At 37.2% G+C, this 21889-nt stretch overlaps 1 protein-coding gene across 1 annotated transcript in view; it reads right to left on the bottom strand.

The window, feature by feature from the left end:
* Nucleotides 1–21889, bottom strand: part of LOC100647228 (peroxidasin) — a 347948-nt gene that overhangs the window by 30789 nt on the left and 295270 nt on the right. The window contains exon 8 of the mRNA XM_012313323.3: nt 1557–1696. Coding sequence (XP_012168713.1) covers nt 1557–1696 — 140 coding nt within the window. The remainder of the gene's footprint in view (nt 1–1556; nt 1697–21889) is intronic.

Here is a 21889-nt window from a genome sequence, read left to right as displayed (position 1 = left end):
TTTTTTTCTTTTTCTTAGACACAAAATTGAATTCCTCCTATTGCAGACGTTATTATAATTATTCGAATTTGAAAGTTCTCATTATTCTCTTGGATCGTATAACTGGATAATTTTTGACATTTTCATCGCCGATGTTAAACTATGTGCAAGATAATTTGCTTTTGTAAACGTTCTTCAAAAGTAGAAATATTAAAAAATGCAGAAACATGAACATACGAATTTGAAAAGATTATTTCAAAATAGGAATTAAATTATTTAATCTATTATAATTATGAAATTAGAAGCTTAATTATAAAATAGAACAGTATATTGACGTTTAATAGCGACCATAATCGTGCAATGGTCGTTAAAACGAATGTATCCTTCCCATATTTATATTTTACGATTAAACTTTGGAATTTTAATCACTCTATAATGACTTCGTGTCATACACTGGTTGATTGTGTCGTTAATCACTTTGCTTCACTACTGTCATTCGGAATGGCGACATTTCACTAATACATCATGGTTAAATCTTCATTTCTGTCGACATTATGATTGATTGTGAAAAACTGCCTTAATGTTTCTGAATTCTGTACCTGTGTAATCGTACAAAATGAAGTATATGAATGTTATTTAACGGTAATAAGCTTGTACAATGTACAATTAGAAAAGCGATCGAAATGTCGTTAGTCGTCCTTATCTTTTAACTAATTCGGGAATCAAATAATTCGAAGATCAACAATTATTCGAACGATCGAGTGATTTTATAAATTTTTGACACCTATAGCTATCGATTTAATTATTACATATTCGTCTCTAAAAATGACGAAATTTACGGTACACGACCAAAACAGTGAAGGAATTATAAAATAAACAAATTGCATTCCGCGAGAAATAACCAAGTGTCTAGTAGATTCGAGAAACATTCGAAGCATTTTCTCAAATTATTACTCATCCCGTACAACTCTACTACTTCACGGGTATATTTTATAAATTTTAAATTATCTTTCCGCGCAGGAAATATTCGAATTTCAATAATATCAACATATTCGGGTGTTCGAAGGATATTTACAAATTTTCCCAACAGTTTACAAACTTTCACTCTCAACGAACCAAATTATCATAATGGCTGCCATTCTTATACACATCTGCTACTGAAATATTGACATGTATTTACATTACAAACATGTATTTACATTTTCGCAGCTCGCACATCACGCACACACGCTCGCGAAAATGCTTAAACACCTATAGAAACATTTCACGAACATATATTGTAATTTCATAAATGTGTATAAATTATTTTATCAAATTGTTTAATAAGAAAATATATATATTTCATAATGTTGGGGAAAGAGAAGGTAGAGAAAATTAATGAAATTATTATGCATAACGTCGGGCTGAATCAAGAGCCTCCTTCGACGCTAAAGTATCAAAAGGTGGAGTTAACCAATTTGAGAAAGGATCAAGAGAATTTGTATTAGGATTAAGATAAAGAAGGTGATAGAAAGTGGTACGCAATAGCGAATACAGTGGTCTGACAGTAATGGAATGTTGGCCAGAAACAAACGTACCGTTTAATACGTGGACGGAGACCGTGGTAGCTGCCGCGACATCCGCCAAAGCGCAACTGTAATTCCCGCTGTCTTTTTTATTCGCGTTGGCAATGTAGAGCCTGGATATCGCGCCGCTAGCGCCCATGTCAGTCTTCACGCTGAAACAGAAAGCAGAAACGATCTCATATAGCAACGAAAACCACAAAGTCGATGTGGTTTCATCGTTTAACGAAAAGCAGACGCGAATGGCTTCTTCCAGCCTGGTTGCTCTTTGCTGGCTTTTCAGGCAAACACGGAAAATGACCAGAGGTAAAGGAGTTTGCTTTGAGCGGAGAGTAAGAAGGTAAGGACGAGCGAAGAGGAAACGGAAAGGTCGAGGAAGAAACGGAAAGACGGCGGGGCTCGAGGGCGGATAAAACCTGTGAAGAATGGCGGCTGGATGGATTGTTATTCTACTCCTGGGTCGTTGACCCGTTCCAGAGAATCGTCGTGGAATACATTCAATCTCCGCTCGTGGCTTTGAAGCCTGAGAACTTTGACTAGATTTCGTCGTTGATATCCTGTGCTTATGATGGAAAAAGAAATGATAATGGGAAGAAGGTTAGTTGTTCATTGGTCACGATGTTCGTATTTTAATGGACAAATATTCCTGGCCGATCGTACATCGTTTTATTTACAGTAATTGGAAAAAGTACATGCGCACTGTTGTATTTATTACGGTATTTACAGAGTAATTAATTAGAACCAAGTAAAAAACCTCATTGAAACACGATCCGTCCAGATAATATGTAGCTGTAATAATATTTACTAAGAGAATAAAATCATTTCGAGGTTTTTCATTCGTAATTTTATAATTAAAGCCTTGAGAAAAGATGTACTACAAAATACGTGTTGCAAAATGAATGTATTGTTATATATTATTCCAAAGTAGATAGATACATACGATACGTCAATAAAGTCGGTCGATATAGCTCTCACAGAAGGAAATTCAACAGCCTCAAATCCACTGGAAGAAACCCAACGGAACGATACCAACTAGAAATGTTTCCGCAATTTTGTTACACAATGAAGCCAATAAAATCATGGTCAGAGTTATCAAGACTTTTCGCAGAGCTGAATTTTCCACGTTCTGTCTTTCCTTAAAATCTCCAAATAGTTCTCTTGTTCGCTGGAAAAATCGTTGGTTTTTCTTTGGTGCGCAGAGAAAAGAGAGAAGGGCAAGAAGAGAGTGTAAATCAAGTTGCACCCTTGGTGAAGCGTCTGCTCGTGACAGATCGACCGTTCTTCCAGAGTTCCGTTACCCTCGCCGAAGATGTGGAATGGAACAGTCGCGGACCATATTACGCGCCCTTAAAATACCGTAGCCTATCCAACAGGAAACACTTTCGTTCGATTTACGGGACGCACCGACTGGTAATGACGTAAACGAATTTACGAGTATATCTGAAACAGCGACGAGAAAACACTCGAGAAATTTTCTGTTATCGTGCGTTCTCTTAAGCGGCGACAACGTTCAATCACAGTATGGAAAAACGATCTATCCGCACGGCGAATCAATTTTATTCTTGGCGATAAATAAAGAAGATTTTTACAAAATATTTCTTTCAAATCCTTCTCCTCGATTAGCATTCAAACGCTCTTATAGAGAGTGGCATAGAAAAATTGTTGACTATGTAGATTTTCCATATTATCATAAATTCGAGAAATGATTATTACTGTCGAGGTTATTAGATGTATAAACAGAGAAACGCGTGGATAAATTGTAAGGTAGAAAATATATTTTAATACAGAAGTGTAAGTACAAGTAGGAATACAATTTGAGCTGGTCCAGATCCGCACGCTAGCAGTGTTACCCTATAATTGAAAACCCCGAAGCCATCGTCACCTGTCAACTGTCCATGGTATGCCTTCGTCCCAGTCTTTCATCTATACACTGTCGATGGCTTCAGTGCTTGAGAAAACTAAAAAGACCAGATGTAGAGTTTTCTTAGAAGTAGTGACCACTTCAACAATTATTATTATTATTATTATTTTTATTATGTAGTGGCACATGCGTCATAGTGGCGCATCCGGATCGAGGATGTTTCATGTCGTTGTTTTGCCACAGGGGATTAACTCAGTTACGACGCACAAAATGTAATAAACAAACTCTGGACAAAGCAATATCGTTGCTACGTGCAACCGTCAACCGGAGACAAATTCAAACCTTGCGGAACCCACCCGACCAGTATAAATAGACGACCATACTCTCCACAGATCAGTCGTCGAGATCATCAGTCGAGGGAATAAGTATAACAAGTCTAGCGAATCAGCATAACAATTAGTATCAGTATGGAGTATCCTTGTAACAAATAGCATCGTGCGAGCAACGCTTATGATTAACTCTGTATTTTACATTTGAAAAATATCTGTAAATATATTTGACGAAATCAACTGGTCTCGTTATTAATTAAATATTAGAATTACCGATAGTTAACACGAAGCTATGTCTACCAAAATCGGTAGAAATGACTGGACTTTAAAAAATACGTAATAATAGAATATTTTTATATTTATTGATTTATTACTTTCTTGCAGAAGCAATTCCATGTTATGTAGTATATTTTTGGTATTATTAATCCATCTGGGTCCATGATCGATCTAAACGAGGGTTGACACATTTATAAAATCGTAGAACCAGTCATTTTCACCGCTGTGGTATTTCTAGCGTTAGCATCTAGCGATCTAGCGATCGATCCGGAATTTTCCTGATATCTGATATCGCCATATCGAATGACACGCGGTAAAAATTTGAAAAACGTGTGGCAAGTTGTAGAAAACGAGGAAACTGGTTAATCGGGGTTCGATAAACAGATCGCAGGGCCCTTTTACATTTTGACAAGTACCAGTCATTTTGACTGCTGTTGGTATAAATAGCCTTGATATAAAATTATTTTCAGTCTGAATACATAGAAAACAAAATAAAATTCGTTATATTATTCCTTTAGTTATCGTTGCGAAAATCATTACGTCATTTTGGAAAGAAATATAACACGAAGCAGGAATTTTAAAATAAAATTGTAAAGCCAGTCAGTTTGACTGGTGTGGTAGTTCTAGTATTAACCAACGACGTGTACCACCGTTCATCACAATTATTATTATATTACTATACCTATATGTTATATCATCGTTACGTCATACAAGTATCTAATTACCGTTATGCCATATTATTATGTTATTATTCTTATGTTTTAGTTAGCGAATGTAGATATTTCTATGAAGGCCTAGATACATAGATTCAGCGTTTGATAAGCTATGTAGACGCGGAAGATCTAGATATTGCCTCCCTCGGGCAATTAATTCTAGATCCAGAGATTCAATATCTAAATGGTCTAGATCTTGCATTAAGCAGGTACCAAGATAATCTAAACGAGATCTAGAAACGTTACATGTCCAGTATCGAGATTTTCAACTAAAAAAATGCTTGCAAACTAAATTTTTCATACGGCAGAGAGTAACAATCGACGGATCGAAAACAAATCATGTTATTTGGAGCAGCCAATTCTACGTATGCAAACCTAGTGTCTTTATCGCGTACAATTTCACTTTATTCTATCAATTTATTTGAAAAACAAACATTCAATTACGACTGTCTATGAAATTGATGAAATGGAATTTTTGCCGAAAAACTTTTTTCGCAACTCGGCGAGGACAGTAACCATATTTTCGAAATAAAATCAATCGAATGCCGGCAAAATATTTTCTCTGTTGCGCGGGCCAATTCGTAAATGTCGAATGAAAAGTTACAGAAAGCTCAATTAGTCTATTGTTCGATGCGTTTCGTCTCGATAGAGTCGTTTCATCGTAGTCGATTTGTAGAACAAGAAACGAAATTAGCAATGTAACTTATACGCGTCGATACAGTAGAATGCAAAACTATTGCGTCTATGCGCAGATTCATAAATTCTTTTATTTCTGAATTTCTGTGCGTGTAACACAGTTTTTAATTTACTTGCTTCCTGTAACTAAAATACTTTACACACACTATTTTACATAAGTAATGTATCTACATATGTTAGATGCCTCAAGAAGGTTCGAAATATCGTTATCGAAATATTTGATAACACGAACTTTACGAAAATTTCATGAATTATCTATATAAAATATTTGACTTCGGATATACATATGTACACGTATGTATGTGTCGTATTTCGAAGTGAGAGTAAAATTATTTTCATAGTGAAAGTTCCGAACGAGATATTTTCTTTCCACCATGAAAATTCTAAATGAAAGATATTCCCTTTCGCAGACTATTCCTTTCGCAGGTTCAGGAAGCTTTAGTTAGCCGAGCAATCCAAATTTAATATTGCGCGTCGTTTTTCTTCGTGCCAGTTTCTTGACAGAGGTTATAACCGTGATACGCAATATACCGACGTTTGAGAAACACTTGGGCACTTAGATTTAGGGTTATATACCTCTGAAGATGGCTAGGGCGAGTGTTGTTACTCTCTTTCGATTATTTGCTCGAGAACTTCTCCGAGAGCTACCTTAAGTACGCCGAAATATTGCTTCCTCCGGCAAACTCGTATTTTCGGAAATGTCCGCGACGATGAATCAGCGTTTATTTTGCATTCGGTTATCTCGAATGACCAATATCATTTATCATTGCTATATCATTGCATCGCATAAAAGATATACTTGCTTCTTAGCTGCTTGGACTCGTCTAGTTATCTCTTAGCTGATGTGCAACAAAATTACAAGATTATACGTAAAACGATCAAAGTTGAGCTGAAAAACTTACCTAAAATTAACAAAGATATGACAAGACCCTTGCAGATGCAAATTTCACTGCAAGTTTGTTTAATTTAATTTCCACTTGCGATTACGTAATCGCAACTTACCAAAAATAAGAAAGTATCCGGATATTGCAGATTTTGTCATTAAGTGGCAATGATAAAATCCGCAATCACTTGGTTGCCAATCCAATATTTTAATCAAACACGCGACGCGACTGGAATCAAATCGGGATTTTCTCCCCCATTTCACTGTTGTAATGATCGAACAGGAAGATCGCAAAGGCTGGATTTCAGGAAGACGGAAGGGAGAGCAACGAGCAAGAGTAACGATAACGGGGTGGCAACAAGTGCTTTTAACGCCCTAACGGTTTCCCTCGCGGTGGTTCTTGAGGGACGTTGCCGATACGCCTGAAAGGTCTCGTGATACTCCTTAGGCGAGCCGGTTCCAACCGAGGAAACGGTTATGGGGCTAAAAGGAAGTTGCAGGATGGCATCCGAATGAATTTTTAAACCGGCCCGATGCGGTGGAATGCGCGGCAACAGTCTCGTTTCCCGAGTTTCGCTCTCCACCCTTTCTTGCACCCGAATCACCATTCTTTCCCCTTTGCGGTAGCTGTCATCCTCCCTTTTCTCCGATCTCTTTAACCTGCCTTCTTTAAATTCCGTTCCCTTCTGTCCGATGTTGCGAAAAATTTCGCTGTAATTCCTGCTTGGTCGCTCGCCCTTCTCCCATTTTTCATCCCTTCGGCTTTCTCACACTTTATTAAAAGATCGGATGATCTAATTAGTTGGAATACGATGTTATATATACTAGTGTAGTATCGGATGAAAACCCTGAGTAATTAACACTTTACCGATCGACAGCTCAGACGCAGATTCTCCCTGGTGCCGGCTCTGTTTCGGTTTAGACTCTCCAATACCATTCTTTTCGTTCATCGCGAACGATAAGTTTTTCAAATTGGTATAAAACTATGGGAGCTTACAAAGCAACGCAACTGAGCAAGGTACCTTAGTACTAAATAACAAATTGCTGCTCGAATAATGAGAAAGATTGTCGGCGACAAGAAACTGATTAATAGACTATCGGTCGGTAAGCATCGGCGACAAAAAACCGTTTAGTAGGCTATCGGTGAAGTGTTAAAAAGTCTACTTGACCATGGAATATGTGCGTGCCGGGTATACAGTGTAGTATGGGGAAAAATCCTGGGTATTTGAGAAGGTCTACTTGACCACGGGACATGTACGCGTCAGGTATACCGAAATCAAGGTATAAAAGGTAGCCGTGAGTGAGTTCGAGAGCTCTTTAGCGTTGCCAGCGTGTCGAAGAATGTTGTTAGCGTGGTCAGAGAGTGTTGACCGCGTTGGGGGTGGTGTTGATAGCGTTGTTAAAGAGTGTGGTCTCGTCACGTTGTGACGAAAGAAGTTAGTGACGCATGACGATTGCCTGCATATAGACTGAAGGAACATCATACTTGATTTTGTATTGGCTTGAACGATATTGAAATAAATCACGCCGTTACCAAACAAACTAGCACGCTATTCTTATTTTCTACATTAGTATCATATATGTAGTAAAATATCTTTCGTACAATAGACAAAATACATTGAGAGAATGTTTCTTATAAGAATGGTTCGTGTATGCAGTGGCTGACATAATATCCTCTGGAAAATATTCCAACAATCACCATTTTTATGAATATATTACGTGCATCGTGTGAAATCCTTCGAAATTTGTTCGTATTACAACGACATCGACGACAAGACTGCGATAGCTCAGAGTGAAACTCGTTTACGACAGCCTCTACATTTGGAAGCATACGTCTGTCTCGCTAATTTGTCACAGTCATAAAAACGATCAGAAACACATTATCGAGCCACGATACGAAAGTCTGGAATATTTCAAGTAACTACAAAGAGAGGAACATCTATCAACTCGGAAACGTTTTGAAAGGGGAAAAAGAAGGGGTCGAAATGAAGTGGTCAGAACGGTTTCTAATTCAGGTCGGGCGTTGTCGTTGGCCTTTGCTCGCGCGTCACAAGAGAACACGTGTGACGATAATTGTCCATCGGACTTCGTGTAACAAAGCTCGTGACATCGATCCGTGCGATCCGGCTCGACCTGGAATTCTCTCGATTGGCACCCTGGGACAGATATTCACGCCATTTACCATTCCACGATTGTTCTCCCCACTACGAGCGTAACGCGTACACGCTCGTGTTTCGCGCATTTTCGACCGGCCCATTTTTACCTCGCGATGTCTTTTAATCCTATAAACGGCGCAATGAAGCTGTCAACTTTCCACAAACTGCAAAACAAACATAAACGAAAGGGGAAAAATAAACTACGAGAAACCTATGTTCGATGTTTGCGTATTAGATGTTCGGAGCTCCGTGTAAATTGGCATCGATAAAAAGTTTAGGTATACGTGTTAACTTTTCGATGAAAAATGAATAACGAGAATACTGTTCTGTATCTTCTGAATTTGGTAATTTGATAAATTAGGAATCCTGATATAACCTTGTATATTGCTGCTTATTTTAGACTTTCTGTCGCTTTAATATATAGCGATAATAAGGCTTTAATAAGTTCAGTTCGACCGTACACTTATAAACTTATAACACAGCGATTAATTCATAAACAAGAAGTAACAAAATTGAACGAATGCTTTGAGTAATCGTACCTCAAAAAACGAGATAAATCTTTTGCATTTAATATCTCTTCTGCTATAAAGAACATTTACAAACTTTAACACCGTGGTAACGCAGGTAGAAACTTTTTAACAAATAAATCAACTTTTCCACGTCTATAAATGTCTCGGTAAATCTACCCTTAAACATTCGTCATTGTTAAACGAGCGTTACGGTATCATGGCGAATAAAAAGCGAAGAAAAATGTAACTAAATAGCTTTTCTTCTGTCCCTCTCATTACGCAAGCACGAAAAATAATCACCAGCTTTCACGTTGCTTGTCAAGAATCTTTCCTCCTTGCTTTTTCCCCTTTTTTCACCCTTCCATCACTTGGTAAAAATAATTGGCAAATTCAGTGAGCAAGAATAGCCCAGTCCTCAGTCGAAGCAATAGGACAATGCATTTTTAATAACATTCCCGTGTCAATCTTTCTCATCCCGTTTCCTGTCTTTAGTCGCGAATCCCAGTCCACCAGATCCACGAAATGGAGAACCGAAGGCACCACCCTTCTGTGTATTCACCCTCGCTTCCACTTCCGCGTCATTGCTTCATATTCGCAAGAATTTAATTTCGTGCGTTTTTCCTTCACCGGTGTGAATCATGTCAGAGAAAATCAACGAATCGCCCGATTCAATTTTCTACGATCCCTTGTCCGTTCCTGGACACCCGACTACGCTTTATGGGAAAATCGGTCGATCGAATTGAAACTGTGGCAAGACGTTTAATAGAATAGAACAGGCAAAATATTTGTCCGGCGAAAAATCGTAGGATAAATTAGGGTTACGTTCTTAACTTAAGCTAAGGAATTTCAATATTTATTATATTTCAATATTTTCCAAATTCGATTACGAGCAATTTTTTTTTTTTGATAATCTTCGCAATTGATAGTATTTGTTTCATCGATACGGTATAATGGACGTTTACAAATATTAATTTATTTCAAAGTCACGGTAAGTCGAATTTACGGTACAGAGACTGCAAGATAGTTTTGTTCGAATTGAGCTAACAGATAAATTCTTGGATCGTAATTGTACACTGATTTAAGCGGACGAAGTAATCAGAGATGCCAAACGCATAACATACATTCCTTAGTCTGCAAGCTATGCGCCTGAATGGTAGTGATTAGAATTTTCTTTATGAGAAATCAGAAAACCAAAATTAATCTGTTTACGAGACTGGAGAAATTTTTCACACGATTCTTCTGTTACTTATTATAGCGAGAAAGCATAATCCATTGAATATAAATTGATACAATATAAATAAAAATGCCTTATATTTGACTAATGTAGATTACCATAAATATTATTAAGGAAATTTTCCGATAATATCTGTCTGCCAATCGATGGTAATTTCGTAAATAAATAACAACGAAGAAAAAAGAAAGAAAAGAAATCGAGAAAGAGTAGCTAACACGAAATTAAACGATGGATTTATTGGGTTGGCAACTAAGTGATTGCGGATTTTATCATTAGGTGGCATTGACAAAGTCCGCAATCACTTAGTTGCCAACCCAATAGAAAGAAAGGGCAGAGAAACGCGAGAAAATCGATAACTTAGCCTTTTTTTACAGCAGGCTGTGATATTCTCTGTCATATTTTTTCCTTTCCACGTGCTTATTTCCGGGTTAATCGCGAATTACGAGGAAGTTCCAAACGATCTTGGCGGAAGCGACTTTTCCACAATCATAAAGCTGCGCGGAAGTTCGGGTTCGGCTCAGTTATGAAAGTTTCAGCAAAGTATTCGGCGATTAAGTAAATTGTCGAGAACCGATCGTGCGGATTTCTATAGAGCTCCGATAGTATCGAATTCCTTTTAGCGAGTAAAACTATTCTTGTTTAGTTCGCCAAGGGGGCATCTGGATTGGGACGATTTTTTAATGAAATTAAATTGAATAACACTATTAAATTGGAAATGTCACGTGTATTGTATGTATTTGAATTAAAATTAAAATTCTCCTCTGTATAACTTGCAAGTTGTTTTTTTTTTTTTTAGTTAAAATCTGAAATAAAATGTCACGCGCATTACGCATGTATTTGGAACGAAGTAAAATTTACGTGCATTATAAAATTCTACAGTCACGTGCAATGTATAATAATTAAATTTTGTCGCAAATACGAGAAATGAGAGTTAATACATTGTAACTTTGTTTTTAAGTAATTTTCATAGTAGAAACCAATTAACTTGTCAACATCGCTAAGGGATATGTTCAACGGTATAATTAAAATTCGTTACAGTTTAATTTTGGAAATGTTAAATCTTCATTTATCAGAGTCATTGCTCTTCATCCCCTTAGGAAATATCCGATGCGAATAAATTGACATTTTCATTTCAGTTTATTCGCTTCTAATATTTTAAATCGATTAGATCTTCTCATACCATAGACTATGCTTCGACGTCTCGAGGAAAATCTCTCAAGTTTAATCCAAAGTTTAATTCAAAGAGTAGGCTACTATCGGGTTTTGAAAGCAGTTCCTTCTTTTCCTTGGTCACGTATCTAAAATATCATCCCTACAATTTCACCCCTGTGATTCACCTCGATTACCCACCCATAACATTCTTTCGATTCCAATTTCACTGGTTTCGTTTTCGTGGTTTGGGGCTCGTACACCATCTGAAATTCACTGTCGTGCGGACACCGTCCATCGTTTCTGTATTTCATACAGACATTCTTTTAATATTCCTCGGTTAAATAAATTGTGCTCTTCAAAAAAATTGGTTATTTCCTTTTTACTTGCAAGATCTTCATCTAAACCAAATTACGAAGTTGCCGATCGCAGCGTATAATTAAAAATCCGATATTCTGCGCGCATAACACGTCTCAAAGGAGAAATATCAAAGCGCGAAGATCGAACATATTTCGAAATCTTGATCAAATCCAGACTACAGAGTTTCAGTTTCATCATTCTCGAAACGCAGTGTGCAATTAAAACTCCAATCTTTCTAGTTCGCAATATATCTCTTAACGTCGAAAGAACATCAAAGCTCGTGCGGTAAACGGTAGCTCTGGCTACAAACAAATCCACAAAAGAGAAAGAGAAAACACTAGACTTCCAAAAAAGAAAAGAATACGAGAAAACGTATACACATAGACGGTCGGGGACAAAACGCAGCTTGCACCTTTAAATCTCCAGGCTGGATCGCCGCTAGCGAAATTCATTGTGGCTGCGTAAACGACACGATGGGAAAAAAAATTCCTGGGTCGAACGCGAAGGAGGTGGAGCCGTGCAAGGGTTGAAGTCCACGGTTACGGGATGCGCCAGGCTGCTGGAAGGGGCGAAAGAGCAACCGAGAGGGGGAGAAATTGCGGGTAAATTTCGTGGCAGCGCGTTGGAATTAAATTCCAAAAGAGCGAAAAGCGCGATGCTCGGTTTTGGGGATCGTTAGACAGCGGAATGTATCGTTCGGTATGCGATAAACTGACAATTCGGTTTGCAAGCGAGCTCTTCCCATTTTGGCATCCCGGTCCCATTGATTAAAAGCATCGAATATCATGGTACATTTATCCACGCCACTGTTTCTCTTTGTAATATTTTTCAACGATATAATTTATGTTTTAGACAGATTTGAAGTAAATGCAATGAAAAGGATTTTTGCCAACGTTCGTCACGAAGAGTAGGAATCGTGGAAATGCATTTGCATCGAACTTGTTAAGGAATTCGAATCCGATATCCAACCCTTAACTGACGACGCTAATTTAGTTATATTTTTTAACTGTCGGATGTAAATGGGCTATATTAATTTTAGAAGCAAATTTGTATTAGGTTGTCCGAAGAGTTTCTTTTGTTTTATAAGGAAATAATAGACGCACAATGTTTTTTGTTTTATATTAGTTTATTGAATTATGCACGAACGTAATAATAGAAATATAACGAAATGGATCATACCTGATTCAATTATTGTTTATTTAAAAAGAAATTATTGTTCGTCTATTATCGCCTTATGAAACGAAAGAAACTTTTCGGACAACCTAATAGGAAGAGTAAAACATCTCAAAACAATATGCAGTGTTTAAACATTCCATTTACTTATTATATATATTGACTATTGTGAAAATTTCGATATTCATACCTCTGCTTTATTTGTATGCAAGAATTTTGCTTTTGACATTGCCATTGAATTAATATTAGTTCGCATGAGTTGCGTTTACATGTTTCTACCAACTCCGGTGCAGGTAAATTAATCCGACGATGCGGGTATAACAGTGAACCCGAAGGCCAGCATATTCGCTTCGATCATTTAACTAGGCGAAAAGGTTAAAAACCGTGCGAGTAAAATGTTTTCAGGTCGTGCGAATGCGTAAATATGTGAATATAATTTGCAGTTTAAACAAGCGAAAATTTATGAAATAGTTGAATTATAATTCTATTACACGGTTTTTTTATTAATTGTTACATTTATTGTTTGGGTTTTGTTATGTGCATGTTTACGAGTATTTCAATTGAACAGAGCTCATAGTTTGTTCAAATTAACGCATAAACAAGTTCAACGCGAGTATGAGAGATAATAAAATCGCTGGAAGAGTTCGCTAGAGGGAAAACGAACGAGATTATTAATTCAGAAACGAAGTACCATAATAACTAAAAACATGTTTCGAACGAAAATTTTATTCGTATAACAGAAATTCTGCTCTCATTCGTGTTTCATTGGATTAGCTCTTAAAAGCTACGGGATTTTCTACTTACTCTGTCTTCGCCGTTTTTTCTTTTATAATGCACGTATCTGTATTTTAGAAATGTTGTCGTGCAAAACTTACGAAGAATAGCTTTCAAATTTCCAAGCGAAAATTATTATATTTCCAATTTTTCCATTAGTCACGATTCGACGATAAATTTCCAGTGTCTAAAAATCAAAATTACGTATCAACGAACGAGATCATCCCCTTGAGACTCTATCGGAGGTCTCAGACAAACCAAGGAAACTCGACCAAGCGACAACTTTACGGAACTCGTAAAGACGAATCCGTAAGTACGATCGAGCCAAATATCGACGAACGAAAGTCTCGATAAAACCATGGAACCGTATGATACCTTCCTGACACGTTTGCGAAGTTACGTTATAAGATGGTCTGTTGTTCGCAGAACATTCCTTCTTTCTTTTTACAGAAGCAAAAAAAAAAAAAACAAATGGTAATTTCTCGGTTCCCGATCAAGGTGGTTACTCAGCTACCTGCCTTGCTCCTTCCACGTTGATTAAAAATAGCTTCTCATGTTCTTTTAATTATAGAACAACCCACCTTCTTTGCAATCGCAATACCATCTGAAGTGTGTACGTATAGAGTGCGTGAAACGGAATTCGTTCTACCGCCTCTATTCTTTCCCCTTTTACTGCTGATTCGAGGTAATAGTGTAATTTCTCATTTCTTTCGCAGATCTTCTTTCCTATGCGAGCAAATATTCCGCCGCGTACCTCTTATGGTAATGTTCCGGTTCGAACAAAGATTTCTACGCTTGAGAACGAGATTCGCTCGAATTTATAACTCTGTATTTATGTTAGCGGAACAACCACATATCTTTTCTAGTTTCTCTTCTAGGATAACGAAAGTAGCTGAAAGTCGAAATAGACTCATCATTGAAGATAGTCACTTGAGTCTTGTCAGCTGTGAATCAAACTCTGGATAATACTGAACAAGCTTTTACGTATGTATGTAGTAACTTAATGGGTCTTAGAGGAAGGACAAGTAATGATGTTTTAGTTTAACAAGCAACGCTCAATACAACGAACTGATTACAGTATCGTCGTACGTCTTATTATCATACTCGGCTCTCAACTTCCCCGTTCATAGTCTCCGGCTCTTCCACTCACACTCTCCGGCTTCTGCACTCGCTCTCTCTGACTTCTCAACCAACACTCTGTCTCTAGCATCCCTTTGTCTTTTTTCGCCCCATGTATTCCGCATGTGTTCCGCAAACACCCGTGGCCAGGGTCACGTAGAACTTTTCTACGAAACTATTCTCTTGAAAAGACCGACGACACGTTGATGGACCCGACGATGCCTCGGCTCTCGCGACATGGTTTATGGTTTGATATCTTAGGCCTTTTTCTCCGCGATACTACATGTATATCATTCGAACTAACGTTTGAGTATTAGTCGTATAAAGTAAATTCTCACTTGTATATTCTTTCGTTGTGATCGTTAGATCGTAACGTGTAAAGTTACTTGTAACAATACGCGTTTTACCGATATCAGAAGAAGATTCGTTTATAATAGGTGAAAGTAAAAAAAATCTCGAAAAGAGGAAAAGGTTCTTAATTCTTAATCTTAAAACAGTAACATATAAAGCGGTGTGCAAAGATAAAAATATTTGTTATTCTTGAGATTTTTATAATTATAATTGCTGGACTAGATTGTAGTAGCGACACACGTATGTGAGTATGACTGTATGGAAGTATGCGTGTGCACAGCGTCTGGAAAAACAGATGAATGCAACTGTTCCGTTAGTGGTGTGGTTTAGAAGATGCTGAGATGCGTACAAATGTATATCGACGAAGATCCTGCAAATCATTTATTAAATAAATCTAAAACTACTTTAATACAAATTCCAAGTGTAATCTTATTGTTCCTTTACTTTTATTTCGGCGATTAAGATCCGCAATTCTCAACAGTTATGAAACAATTGTAATGCATCGTTATAACTAACAATTGCTCAACGTTTGCACGTTGATGGTAAACTCAAAAGTATCCAACTAACAGACATTTGTATGCCATATTCACGTGGTAAAATTAACGAACAGTTACAATGTAACAGTTCGATTACTCTCGCTCTGTTTTAATCCTCGATCCGTAGGAATAAAACAACGGGATACAAATCTGTTCGCAGTTTCTCGAGTTGACTCCGGGTAAAGCAGATTGCGCGCAATGTAGACCGAGGGGCAGAGGCGGAAAAGATGCGCATTATTCGAAACGCTACATGGAATTCGCGAAGGTCCCTCATCCCCTTATTTCCCCATGGAATTCCGCGGATTATCTTGGATTTTGTTGGCGCAATATCCCATCGCGTATTCCTTTTTCATCGATCGGCGCGCGAGATGGCTAAGGGCAGAGTTGTTGTTGGAAATTCATTCCTCGAACGAAGCCCATACAGAGCTCAAGAACTAAATAGCATTCAAGTTTGCAAAATAATTTCACTCATTTTAATGAAATCTTTAATCAAATATCTTTATTACCTAATGGTAATTTAGCACATTGTTGGCCGGTCATTTTTTTCTCTTTTATGCAAAATCGACCATTAACTTTATGCGCGAAAACACGAGTTCACCAGCGATTGATCAAAACTGTGTTAAAATATGTAACTATTCTCAGAAAGTACGTTGAACGATGGGAATGCCACTATCTATAGAAAGTGAGGAGCTCATAACAGAGACAAACTTCTATTTTTAAAATTTAATTCGTATTTTACAGTTTGTCCAGGTGGATATTTGGTAAATTTTTTTAACTTAATTGCCAAATAACGTGTGGATGGCTACACCCAGAGGGATACCATCTTCGAGTGAACAAGCTTTAACCATTCTTGTCTTTCTTCCACAAATATCTCTAATTCCTATTCGATATATTTCAATGGAAAATGTTCATTGCTTTCAATTGTTCAAAATGTTCAATTCTTGCGAGTTAATTCTTATTAGATGATTTAAGAAAAAATGTCCATTCTTCCAAAAGAGCGTATACCACGGTATAAGTATAATATAGAAATATCAAAATAAAATTGAGTACCTCGCAGTGCATTATTTGAGTTATCGAGTGAAAATATACGTCTGAAAGAAAGTTGAAACTATGAAAACAAGGTGTTCCGTAGAAAGAGTCACGGAATCTCTGAACGCACAAAATTTTTGGATGATACCCCGTACGTGATTTATATGGGATCCATAAGATTTTATATCCCGAACGCAGCTGGAACGCGTTAAATCCTTCGAAACGGAGCTCAGTATGATTTTCATGGCTCTCCCTGTTTTTCTGTCGCGCAGCCTCGTTCCCTCTCGCTCGGCACGATCTCCCGTTATTTACAAACGAACACGATACGCAATTTAGTTACAAATTGAAAGTTTGATGGAACCACGAGTTGGGGAAACGGTGGTACGGCGTGGAATCATCGGAAAAACTGAGAGCGATCGTTGATGCGTGGAACAATTTCGAAAGTCTATCAGCTTAGGCCGCGAAATAGGATCTGTTTCGCTGGAATTTGAAAAGTCGATGAATGGATCCTATGTAAAAAGAGAATATGGGAAATACGAAATATAAAAATCGGCCGGTTTTTGCATCGGGAACAAAATAGAAAAATGTGAAACCGGATGAAAAGAATCGAACGATTTACTTGGAAAAAAAATATACGACATAGGAAAAAGGATGAGCGCTGCGTAATGAGAAACGACGATCAAAGAACCAAATAAAAATCTATTTTCGTAGGAAATAGAAAGGAAAGTACGAAACTCGAGAAACACACAGCGAACGTTTAATGGTTGATAAAACGAAAATTCCAGATGGAAAAATCGAATTCGAAAGCTTAATAATCAAAGTAAAGGTAAGGTTACAAGGAAATAATAGCGAAGGGAAATGAGAATATTAAAAAGGAATTTTTACGTTATTCTCTCTCTTGACATTCGTGAGAGCGATATCAATATATCATATCTATCGGTGTTTAGAATTTATTATTATTATTATCAGATCCACTTCGTACGTATCTTAATTTCTTTTAAAAGTTATTCGAACTCGTGATAATAAATTACAGAAGCAACGCTTTATACGACTTTTCCAACTTTATAAATGAAAAAGTGGAAGAAAGTTTGATACTGCAAATATTGTTTCTGAAGATTCACCTTGAAACGTATCGTTTTCTACGGATAAATAAACGTGTAGCAGTGTGATTTATTCTGTGAGAAGTTTAAAAGTCATTACGCATCCAGGTAAATGAATAGAAAAGCAAAGTCGAACGATCAGATTTCTGACGTTAAAAGTTACACCAAAACGCAAAGAAAGATTACGACACAACAAGAAGTTTCTCTAAACCAATTTCGCATTTACTTTTATCCTGATTTTATCCTGTACTCTTTGGAAAGATTAACCTCGCTAAAAGCATAGCCGAAGAAAAAAAAAAAAAAAGAAAACAAAAAGCTCAGAGATGATAAAAAGAAATATAAGATAAAATTTTCTTCTCCCTTCCGTTTCTCTTCATTTATGGGAATCTGAGTAATGAGGTGGATACGAACAGTTACGTAATTACATTTATACGCGGCAGGTAATTAACTCTGCGAAGAAAAGGCAACTGTGAATGTGCTGTAACGGGGCTCAGGGGATGGTGCATTAAATTTAAAGGTTAGAAAGAGTGGCAAAGCGCGATCCTATCGTCGGTGTTGAATTTCGAAATAATTGCCCAACGCTGGAAAGTTAAATTTTCGCGTGGATAAACGATGATAATGCAGCCGTGGTGGCCGAGTACATATATTCTCACGTTCCACGATTAAGCGAACGTTCCTCGAATTTATTGGCGAGAACACGTTGCAAGTGTGATGTAATTGCCATCGAAGTCGTTGTAAATTACCGGGATAATTACAAAACCGAAATGCTAGTGGTTGATAAACTCGTTTGTGGTAACTTACACGTAGCTTCGTGCCATCGTAAGTGTTGCTTGATGGTAACGTGATTATACGTTTCTTGCAATTATACTAGGCAATTTGATATGTTTACCTAATTATTTGCTTGTTTTTGGGAATTTGTAAAGGGCTAATTAAATTAATTTCTCAAGTTTTTCCACTTATCTGTTTGTAGTTTGATATTGAGCTTTAATCGCAGGAGCAATTAATTTGTAGCGTTGTAAATCTCGTCTAATTTCGAATTTCAATTAATATCATCTTTTACATAAAAGTGGCTATGCAGTATGTAAATACGTATGTAGTTAAATTGTAATCTTTTTTTTTTCGACGTGGAGGAAATCCGCACGGACACCAGGCCGCTTCTGGGGGGAAGCGGCGTGGTAGTGCCGGACTACAGCCAACTAAAACCTCCACGATGACCGTCCCGGCTGCGATCGAGAGAGGCCCGGGAACCGGTGCGAGCGACACACCGCCCCTTCCTCCGCGCAGTTAAATTGTAATCTAGGAGATATTTTTGCCGCAAGTGTTTAATCTAATTATTAGTTTTAGAACATCGAGTGGTCCTATATAGAGAAAACTTTCCATGACGTATGAGCAACGTATTTCAATAGCAGAAAGTTCTATCAATCGCGCGATATTTCTGATATATATTTCACATCGATTTAATCTAATTCCCACTCGTAACAAACACATAAGAACAACAAGTGAGTTTCCTCGTGCAGATAAAAGAATCTGAACTTTACTCCACAATTCTTACTCCACAAGGAAATATATACGAAATATTTAACTTCCCTGTAAGTAAACATTCGTAGATTACATCTAAACGTATCTGGAGATTCCTTAAATTTCAAATAAAACTAAAGTCTCCCTCGATCTCGCTTACCTCCGTAATCTTCCTTCTACCTTCCTCCGCGTTTCATTTCATTTCTCCTCCTTTACTACCTCTCTTCCACCTCTCTCTATATCTGTTTCCTCGATTCTATCGCTCACGAATTTTCTTCCTCGTTTTATCGTCCCTTCGACAATTGGTCTCTCCCTCCATGGACTCTCTTTGCAAACATATGCAAAGGGTGCGCGTGATTGCCGCAACCATCCACTCGAAAACTTCCACGGTCGGTTTCCTCATCGCGTATTTGTACGCTTTGCCGTTTAGATAGCATGTCACTCGGATCCTCAGCTATATGTATACGATAGTGTTAAAAGAAACGAGACGATACAATGGCTGTTGTTAGAAGCGTGAAATTTAAAACCGTTTAGTGGAAAACGATTTTCGAGGCTGACGCAGCTGCTTCGAACAAGAAACACGATTTCCAGAGCTTGCAGACAACATTTTCGTCTTTTCGTTCGGTTATTGGCTGAAATTATTGCGAATCATCGAAACATAGGATGAGACATAGCTCTATGTAATCGAATTCTGCTTTGTAAGATTCTTAGGGAGAAGGTTTAGGAGACAGCTTGTACAACGAAGCGAAGCGTACAGACAGCTTTATGGATATTTCTCAGTTAAAAACATTCGAAAGAGACGTAGAATCTTTCGAGTTTTGTGCGATCGAATTTTGTTTCCTAAGAGCATTATCGATGGGAATTATCGAAGGCTTGTACCTTGAAGTTTAACTTCATCGAAACGAGTAACCAGTTTCGTGAAAATCTCTGTGAAAAATGTTTGTTACAAACTCTTAGATTATTATCGCAACGAAGAAGTAAGGAATATTAAATAGCATAAGGAGTTTCAGATTCTGTTCTCTCGTTCCTTTAATTTTTCCTTCCATTTTATCTCTTATCTATCTCGACTGTGTAAATAAATACGAAAAGGCAATATTATTTTACAAAATCATATTTACATTTTGACACACCTCTAAAGTTATCGGAAAAGTAGCTTAAATATTTCATTTACCCAGATTACAGTAATTTTGTGAAGTATTGAGTTATCATTAGGTGCTAATGACAAAATCCGCAATCATTTAGTTGCCAATCCAATATTAAACCTTTCGAAATTAAATTAAGCCCATGGCATAGTACTTCGATCAGAAATAAGTAAATTGGTACTTGTAAGAAGGATTTTTGCGCTTCTTAATTAACCATGCTCTCAAGATATAACTTAGGAAGCTCACTGCGCAACTTACGGGAACAACTTACAGAAAAATATAAAGAACGCCATAAAATAAGAATTATATAACTGCATTGTACAAATTATTAAAAATTATCAAGTCGCGTGAAAGCAACGTCTCAGCAACTGATTTTATTATCTACCTAACATATTAAACGATTGATTCACTGGAACGAATGCATACAAGGGAACAAATCCGATACACGAGTAAGAGGTTTACGATCCTTCCTCGCTTTTATGAAACGGAATTAAAGCGCTGATTTATCGCGCAATTTTATAGTACCCGGAAATACTGCAAAAAGAACAGATAGGTAGAAGTGTGTCGTCGATTACATGCAGTGTTTCACCGATACACTCAATTTGTTACTGTTCATTTTTCTTCAAAGTTTGTTGCTTTATGAAGAGAATTCCGAGAACAAGTTAATTTTCATATTTTACATCGACGTTACAACGTAATGAAATGTAGAGATTTAGAACGTAGGGAAACTGATCTTGATTCTACATTGTGATAAATATTATTACTTCCAAAAACGGGACATAGTAGAATTGTAATAGACTCATTAATTATTATTAATAGCATCGCTTTTACCAAGGAAATTCTATTCAAACATTTCAGTAGAATGGGTCAGTCACTGTCAGACATTCTTCATTAATTGTAGTGGATTTGCATTGAGGTCATCGTTTCAGTTAGGAAAATTCTATTTAAGCGTATCAGTAGATTCAGACAGTCGATCATTAGTTATTTTATCTACCTCGAGCTAGTCGCTTTTTCCAGATTAAAATAGCGAATTATTTTTTACCAGACAAACAGAGTTGTAGCCAAAAGCGAAATTGTATAGTTTTAAATATCGAACTTCTAGTATAGAACTCGAATTCCAAATAAAGAGAAGACTACAGTGTCCCATTTGTCAATTTATCATCTGCACATCTCTCAGCTAGCTGTCACAAGTTCACCGATCACGATGTTAGTGTCTTAAATTTTTAAGGGCTTGAGTTTCTTCCAAAAACTTCTAAACCACAAACATAAATTGCTCATCGTGGTCTAAATTCTAAACAGGCGATCAAACGAAGCAACATAAAGCGCAACAGAAACGAATCACGTAAAAAGGCGACGGACTGGGAAACGATACCGAGTTCGACAAGAAGCAAAGTTAGGTTTGAACGCAAGCGAAGAGAGAAAAGTTGGATAAAAAGCAGT

The sequence above is a fragment of the Bombus terrestris genome, chromosome 11 (assembly GCF_910591885.1).
Source record: "Bombus terrestris chromosome 11, iyBomTerr1.2, whole genome shotgun sequence".
Taxonomy (NCBI): domain Eukaryota; kingdom Metazoa; phylum Arthropoda; class Insecta; order Hymenoptera; family Apidae; genus Bombus; species Bombus terrestris.
The sequence above is the reverse complement of the archived record's forward strand: the minus strand, read 5'-3'. Positions and strand labels throughout refer to the sequence as shown.